Source organism: Melanerpes formicivorus, unplaced genomic scaffold, assembly GCF_026170545.1.
Source record: "Melanerpes formicivorus ecotype bairdi unplaced genomic scaffold, bMelFor1.0.p_v2 SCAF_92, whole genome shotgun sequence".
Classification (NCBI taxonomy): domain Eukaryota; kingdom Metazoa; phylum Chordata; class Aves; order Piciformes; family Picidae; genus Melanerpes; species Melanerpes formicivorus.
This window is the reverse complement of record NW_027142444.1, coordinates 2,397,583-2,405,593: the sequence shown is the minus strand read 5'-3', so window position 1 is coordinate 2,405,593 and position 8,011 is coordinate 2,397,583. Positions and strand designations below refer to the sequence as shown.

General features: G+C 58.2%; 1 protein-coding gene across 2 annotated transcripts; it reads right to left on the bottom strand.

Annotated features, from left to right (window-relative positions):
* Positions 1-3,072: 3,072 nt before the first annotated feature.
* On the bottom strand, positions 3,073-7,556 carry COX18 (cytochrome c oxidase assembly factor COX18). 2 transcript variants are annotated; one of them, XM_068165750.1, is made up of 6 exons: positions 7,284-7,556; positions 7,025-7,125; positions 6,451-6,614; positions 5,301-5,413; positions 4,414-4,521; positions 3,073-3,360 (listed from the first exon to the last, which is right to left on the bottom strand). In XM_068165750.1, the coding sequence occupies exons 1-6, from the start codon at positions 7,539-7,541 to the stop codon at positions 3,187-3,189; spliced, it is 918 nt and encodes a 305-aa protein (XP_068021851.1). In that variant the 5' UTR covers positions 7,542-7,556; the 3' UTR covers positions 3,073-3,186. The 2 variants fall into 2 exon arrangements, with proteins under 2 accessions (XP_068021851.1, XP_068021852.1); XM_068165751.1 differs by having other exon boundaries at positions 7,025-7,129; positions 7,284-7,372.
* Between the last annotated feature and the right edge of the window lie 455 nt (positions 7,557-8,011).

Here is an 8,011-nt window from a genome sequence, read left to right as displayed (position 1 = left end):
GGGAGCTCAACACACAGCTACAGCCCTATGGAACCACAGAATTGGTTTGGGTTCCAGCTTAAACAGCCCCAAACTCTCTCAGTCTCTCCTCATCAGTCCCAGAAGCATCTCTGCAGCCCTAAACAGCCCCAAACTCTCTCAGTCTCTCCTCATCAGAGCAGTTCCAGTCCCTGCAGCATCTCTGCAGCCCTGAACAGCCCCAAACTCTCTCAGTCTCTCCTCATCAGTCCCCTCAGCATCTCTGCAGCCCTAAGCAGCCCCAAACTCTCTCAGTCTCTCCTCATCAGAGCAGTTCCAGTCCCTGCAGCATCTCTGCAGCCCTAAACAGCCCCAAACTCTCTCAGTCTCTCCTCATCAGAGCAGTTCCAGTCCCTGCAGCATCTCTGCAGCCCTAAGCAGCCCCAAACTCTCTCAGTCTCTCCTCATCAGAGCAGTTCCAGCCCCTGCAGCATCTCTGCAGCCCTTTGCTGTCCCCCCCCCGCCCAGGCCCTGTCCTTCCTGAGCCACCCTCCTCTCAGCACCTTGGTGCTGCAGCCCAGAGAAGCAGAGGAGCTAGGGAGCATTTCCAGGCATTGCTGCCCTTTGTTTCTCCAATTAGCTGATTCTGGATAACCTGAAGGGGAAAAGGTCCCCAGCTCGAGAGCTCAGCAATCGCAGCCCTGTGCAGAGGCAGGCCCTGGGGACTCATTGCTGGAATGGTTCCTCTGAAGATCTCCAAACACAGCTTATCTCCCAGCCCTCCACTAATAGCTCCTAAAGAGGAGGGGGGAGGGAGAAATGCAAGCACAGCAAAGCTTTTATTATCCAATTAATCTGGGCTTGTTTGCTTTGTAAACCCAGAGCATTATTAGCTGCACTCCCTGGAGCAAGCACTTAGGGAGTAAACTAAATAAAACCCCCCTGAGCTGCAGAGTGGCTCCAGAGGAAACTCAGAGCTGCTCTGGGATCGCTGGACCTGGCTCCAGCCTCTCCCTGTGCTCCTCCTGCCAGGGCTGCACCTTCCCCAGGGACCTAAGGACCCAGCTGCCCCCCTGACCCCGCAGCAAAGACACTCCTGGGGCTAAGGGACTGAAATCATCCCAAACAGCTGAGAGTCCAAAGGAGGAGGGAGGAAGGAAGGGAGGAAGGAAGTTAGCAAAGCAGCAAGGAGCCACAGAGACACCCAGCAGAAAAGGGGGAAACCCCCCCAGGGACACCCAGCAGAAAGATCTTTCCCAGCCAGAATGAGAGTGGAGTCTGGGGAATAGAATAGAATAGAATAGAATAGAATAGAATAGAATAGAATAGAATAGAATAGAATAGAATAGAGTAGAATAGAATAGAATAGAATAGAATAGAATAGAATAGAGGAAGAAGGGAAAAATAAGAAGAGAGGAAGGGGGAGGGAAAGGGAGGAAGGGGGGAAAACCAGGAGGAAGGGGGTAAAAAGGAATGAAGGAGGGAAGGAGAAGAAAGGAGGAAGGAAGAAGAAGAAAGGAGGAGGAAGGGAGAAAGAGGAGGGAGGGAGGGAGAGAGAAAGAGGAGGGAGGGAGGGAGAGAGAAAGAGGAGGAAGGGAGGGAGGGAGAAAGAGGAGGAAGGGAGGGAGTGAGAAAGAGGAGGGAAGGAGGGAGGGAGAAAGAGGAGGGAGGGAGAAAAAGGAGGGAAGGAACAAGAAAAGGAGGGATAAAATGGAGGGAGGGAAAAGAGGGAGGGAAAAGGAGGAGGAAGAGAGGGCAAAGCCATGCTTTGCAGCAGTGCTCGTGGTGCAGATTGCCCACTGCCCCTGCTCCCCTCTCTTTCAGGGTGCTCAAAGCTGTGACCCCCCCCCAGCCTCACGGCTGGAGCAACCTCCCCTGCTGAGAGGGCAGCAGCTGCTGTCGCTGCACAGCCTCAGAGGCGCAGGGAGCTGCCCAGCAGCAGCAAGCTCAGGCAGTCAGACACCAGTCTGGGAGCTCACCAGTGAAACCAGTAAGAGGATCCCTCCTGCCAGCTGGCCACAGGGCTGGCTTTGCAGAGCCAGCCAGGAGGGATTGTCCTGACACCTGCCAGCTTCCACTTGGCACCCTCAGCCCGGAGAGGCAGCAGGAGCTCCTGGTTATTGCAGGGCTCAGCAGGGTTACACAGCAGGGCACTTCAAAGGGCCGTGGCAGCGGGGTGGAAGAGCAGTGTGCTCTGCAGGCCAGGGGCTGATGAGGTGCTGAAACCAGGCCAAGAAGAAAGGCAGCAGGGAGAGGGTTTGATCTGCTGCTCGCCCTGCACGTCAGAGGCAGAGCTTGAGCACCCCCGTGTGTGCAGCAGCACGGCCCAAGCCACTGCAGCACTGCTCCTCACCCCCAGGAGCCCTGGGGCTGCAGAGCACAAGGTGATCACACTTAGCCCTTGGGAATGCTCTGGTGCCTCAAGGAACCCACCCAGCAACCCAGCTGGGAAGCAGGGATTTGGGTTCCCCACTGAACAACCACAAAGGACAACCAGGACAGGCAAAGGACCAACTCCTCTGGCAGGGAACAGCCAGCCCCCCTCTAGCACCCTGTGCAGGGTGCCCCTGGACTGGGCACTGCTGAGCCCACACCTTGACTCCTGGGGACAGGTTTGGGCCACTCACTCCAAGGACACTGAGGGGCTGGAACAGGGCCAGAGAAGGGCAAGAGAGCTGGGGAAGGGTCTGGAGAACAGGGCTGGTGAAGAGCAGCTGAGGGAGCTGGGGGAGAAGAGGCTGAGGGGAGACCTCATTGCTCTCCACAAGTCCCTGAAAGGAGGCTGCAGTGAGCTGGGGCTTGGTCTCTTCTCCTTAGCTTCAGGTGATAGGAGGAGAGGCAATGGCCTCAAATTGTGCCAGGGGAGGCTTAGGCTGGATAAGGAAAATGTCTTTGCTGCCAGAGTGGTCAGGGGTTGGAAGAGGCTGCCCAGGGAGGTGGTGGAGTCCTCATGCCTGGAGGTGTGCAAGAAAGCTGTGGCCATGGTTTGTGTGGCCATGGTCTGTGTGGCCATGGTCTGTGTGGCCATGGTGGTGCTGGGCTGCTGGTTGGACTGGATGATCTCAGAGGGCTTTTCCCCCCTGTAGGAAGTGGCCAGCAAAGCCCAGCTCGTGCTGCAGGATCAGTCAGGGCTTTATTGGCAAATAAATAGGAGTGCAGGGAACGCAGCTCGGGGGAGCAGCACCCCTCAGTCAGCCAGGGCCAGCCTGAGGGCCAGCCCCGGTGCCATCATCTCCTGAAGCTGTACTTGGCAGCCCAGGCAGCCAGGAGGTCCCTGTAGGGGGTGTCAGACTCGGACTTGGTCCTTGGGATGAGGCAGAGGCGGCGGACGGGCGGAGAGCGCAGCAAGAGGTTGTGTGAGAGCCCCACCAGGCTGGAGCTCAGCCAGTACAAGGCCATGGACTGCAGAGAGACAAAGCAGCAAGGTCAGATTGAGGGGCAGAGCACAGCTCATCACCCACCCCTAGCCACACAGAGAAGTCACCCAACCCCAACCCCTCTCAGCACCAGCAGTGGCTTCCATCCCACAGCCTCCTCCCTCCTCTTCTGGAGAAGTCACCTGGGGTCTGCCAGCAGCTCCTCAATCACTGCACACAGAGCTGCTTCACCTGCTGCAGCAGCTGAGGAGCCCAGCTCTGAGACCCTCACCCTTTCTAACAGCTGCCAGAGCTCTGCAAAACACCTGAGAATGGGAAGGGTTTGAGGGACACTGTGGAAAACTTCCCCTGGAGTGTTCAAGGCAGGCTTGGATGGGGCCTTAAGCATCCTGGGCTGGGGGGAAGTGTCCCTGCCCATGGCAGGGGGGTTGGACTGGATGATCTTTAATGACCCTTTCAACCCATTCTGTGATCTTGAAGGTCCCTTCCAACCCAACCCATTCTGTGGTTCTATGATCTTCAAGGTCCCTTCCAACCCATTCTATGGTTCCATGATCTTCAAGGTCCCTTCCAACCCAAACCCTTCTCCTTACCTAAGACCTTATCTTCCAGCTCTGATAACAATGCTGTTTTCCACAGCAAGCAAACCTTTGCCCCTCTGTCCTCAAGAGAAAAGCTTTCCTCTCATTTTCAGACCACAAGCAGGATGTTAACAAACTCTCAGGGTCCTCCCAGGCCCCAGAAGTGATGCTCAGAAAAGGGAAGCTTGCAGGTTCTTCCCTGCTGTTCCAGAACACTGAGGATGTTAATCTCAGTGCAAACCAAAGAGGCTGCTGGAGGCCTCCCTCCCACAGGTGGTGCTGTGCTGGTGAGAGCCTGGCACAGGTTGCCCAGGGAGGAAGCCTCATCCCTGGAGGTGTTTGCAGCCAGGCTGGAGGTGGCTGTGAGCAACCTGCTGTGGTGTGAGGTGTCCCTGCCCATGGCTGAGCCTTGAGGTCCCTTCCAGCCCTGACAATTCAGTGGTTCTATGCTGAAGCAGAGGGCTGCAGAGGGGCAGGGGGATGAGCTCTGCACTTACAGAGGGGACTGTGGCAGCCACAGGCACCATCACCACCGACACCACTCGGAAGAAATTCGTAGCAAGCTTCTGCAGCCTGGAAGCCTCCATCCTCTGTGAAGCAAAGATCTGCAGGGGAAGGAAGCCACAGTTACCAGCCTGGCAGGGCACCTAGGAGCACATCCAGAAGCCCCACCAGCTGAAGCACAGCCCTCAAGAGAGGAGGCTGCTGACAGGAGCAGACCCAGCACAGCTGCTGGGTGACTGAACCAAAGCAGAAGCAGGTCTACAATTACTTTGTTCTCTTTTTCCCCCTCTAAATGAAAGAGAAGAAAGTGGAGTCAGGATGAAATCCAGAGGGTGAGAGTTTGAAGAGGCACCTCAGAGCAGCAGCAAGAAGGAAAATACCTCCATTAAACTACCCCCAAAAGGGGAGACTCAGATTTGGTTTTTCCCCTCTGCTGTTCTTTTGCCCTTTGCTGTTTCTATTCATTAATCAATCACCTGAGCAAGCTCTGGATCTCTTCTGCCATTGAGAACACTGAACAATGTTAATTAATAGGTGTTAATACCACAAGGCAGGAACTGATAACTGGAGGGCACAACAAAACAACAAACCCCAAGTGTGCTTTTGGATGCTCAGCAGCCAGGAAGCTCCTCAGGACCTCAGCCCAGGAGAAGCTTCAAAGCCCAGCCCACATCCTGCTGAGCCATCTGAGATCTGCCTGCTCACCCCTGGACAAGGCCCCCTGCCATTCAGATGCCACAGAACTGTTCAGCTCTGCCCAGGGCATTTAAAGCAGTGACAGATAACCTGGGAGTGCCCTTCTGTCACCTGGGCAGCGCTGTCTTAGTGCTGTGAGAAGAGTTCTCCTCTTGGAGTCATCCTGGTTGCTGCTCCAACCTACCTCCACCAGCAGCAAATTCACCAGCCCGAGAGAAACTGGCAAAATCCAGCTGGAATCTGGTGCTGTGAGGTCTGGGAACCACAAGGTTCCACCAGCTGAAAGCTGTTCTTTAACTGCAGGAGCAAAGGAAACACAGAACTCAGCAGGATTGGCTGCCTCAAGGCAGTCAGAACTGTACCAAGGATAACAACCATAGAGTCATACCAGGGGTTGGGTTGGAAGGGACAAGACCACCCAGTTCCAGCCCCCTGCCATGGGCAGGGACACCTCCCACCAGCCCAGCTTGCTCAAGGCCTCATCCAGCCTGGCCTTGAGCACCTCCAGGGAGGGGACATCCACAGTCAAACCACCCAGGTTTGTAGGTAGGCTTTATCTACAGGACAAACTCCATTAACCCCTTAAGGTTAACAGCTACTTCTCTATCACAGGATGCTAGGGGCTGGAAGGGACCTCCAAAGATCAGCCAGTCCAAGCCCCCTGCCAGAGCAGGAGCAGAGAATCCAGCACAGCTCACACAGGAACACATCCAGATGGGGCTGGGAAGGCTCCAGAGAAGGAGACTCCACAACCTCTCTGGGCAGCCTGCTCCAGGGCTCTGTGACACTCACAGTGCAGAAGTTCCTCCTCATGCTGAGGTGGAGCCTCCTGTGCTGGAGTTTATATTCACTGCCCCTTGTCCTAGCCCAGGGTGCAAGTGAGCAGAGCCTGTCCCCTCCCTCAGATATTGATAGACATTGATCAGATCCCTCTCAGTCTCTCCTCTCCAGACTAACCACCCCCAGGGCTCTCAGCCCCTCCTCATCAGGCAGTGCTGCAGTCCCTGCAGCATCCTTGCAGCCCTCCCTTGGCCTCTCTCCAGCAGATCCCTCTCCATCTTACCACAGAATCAATAAGGTTGGAAAAGACCTTAGAGATCATCAAGTCCAACCAATTAACACCTAACACCTCCTGACTAGCTGAAACTGGAGACAGTAATCCGGGTGAGGTCTCACGGGGGCAGAGTAAAGGGGGAGGAGAATGCCTAGGAGCAGTGGGGCAGGTCCTGTAGCAGCCAGACACCAAGCTCAGGGGGCTGTGGCGATTAAGAGTGTCCCCACAGGCAGCCAGGGAGCCCAGGCTGCCTGCTCCGGGGTGCTCCCAGCTCAGTCACCTTCCGGGCCGGCGGCGCCCACGCTGCAGTTGCGCAGAGCCAGGGACACACACAGCCACATGGGGACCTGCACCCAGGGCAGCAGGGTGGCCTTGAAGGGGTGGCAGTTGTCTCGGACGTACAGCTCCGCGATCAGCCTCCGCAGGTTCCTCTGGAAGTGCAGCCTTGGGGAAGGAAAAGACAAACCAAGTCCCCTCCTGTCCTCCGGGGGCAACTGCTTCAGCTCGGCAGAGAGCAAGCCCGGAGCATGCACACCGTGCCAGCACAGCCCCCTTAGGTGCAGCTCCAGACCACCCCAAAGCCTTCTTCAGCTACACCTCGCAGAATCGTTCAGGTTGGAAGGGACCCTCAGGATCGCCAAGTCCAACCCATAACCCTGCTCTACGAATTTCACCCCAGGCACCACGTCCAACCACCCCCCTCCTCTGCCAGGCGCTTTCCCTCACGACTCTGGAAGCAGCAGGCAAAACCCAAGCCCTGGGCAGCAGCAGAACCTTTCCGTTATCCTTGCTCCAAGGACTTTTCCCCTCCTGCCACCCCTCGGTCCGGGTTCGCACCACCACCACCAGCTCACCTGGCCACCTTCTCAGACCAGCCCATCTGCTTCCCGCGGGCAGACACTTCATAGCGGAGACGCTGCGCCAGGCTCTTGATCTCGGGCTGCAGGTTCTCCAGCTAGCTGGAAGGAAGGGGAAACGTTCCTGCGCCTGCGCCGCGGCGCCCCTGCACGCCGCTCCGACCTGGGGCCCGCGCCAGCCTTTCCCCTCGGTCCCTCCCCGCACACAGCTAACTCCCGGGGGCCGTCACCGGCTGCCCCGCCGGCGGGCACCCACCTTGGCCAGGAGGCGGCCCTGGTGCGCGGCCAGGGGCAGGGTGACGGCGGTGCGCAGCAGGGCGGCGCCGCAGGCGATGGCGGCCCACCAAGGCAGCTCGCCGGCCGCCTGCAGCGACAAGAAGGCCTGCTCGGCCCAGTGCACCGGCGCCGATCGCGCCGCACTCTCGTACCAGGCGCCGGGGCCGCCGCTCGCCGCCGCCCGCGGGGCCGCCGCGGCGGGAGGCGCCCAGCGCCGCGCGCGCGCCAGCCGCCACATGGCCCCCCCCGGCGCCCACGAGGAGGGCGCCGCGCGTCCGGGGGAGGCGGCGCGGCGCGCGCTTCCGGCCCCGCGGCGGCCATCTTGAGTGAGGGCAGCAGGAAGGGCAAGGGCGGCGAACGGGCGGGGAGGCGACCGGCAGGTCCCGAGCGGCTGGGACGCAGCCTCCGCTCGCTCCGCTGCTCCCGCGCTGAGCCCGGCCGGGCTGCGAGCGCTGCCTGCTTGCCTCTGCCCCTGCGCCCTTGCAACGCAGCTGCTGCTGCCTCCATCTTCACACCTCCTCCTGCCTCCAGATCCACACCACCTCCAACCTCTCACCGGGGGTTGGTTCCCTTCCTCAAGGAAGATCACCTTCCCGCGGCCCAAGAACCTGGCTTTCTTCCCCCCCCCCCTTTTAAATTGGTCTAATAAAGAGCATTACATATAAACTAGATATAAAAAAAAGTCTATCTAAGGAGAAAAAGAAAATT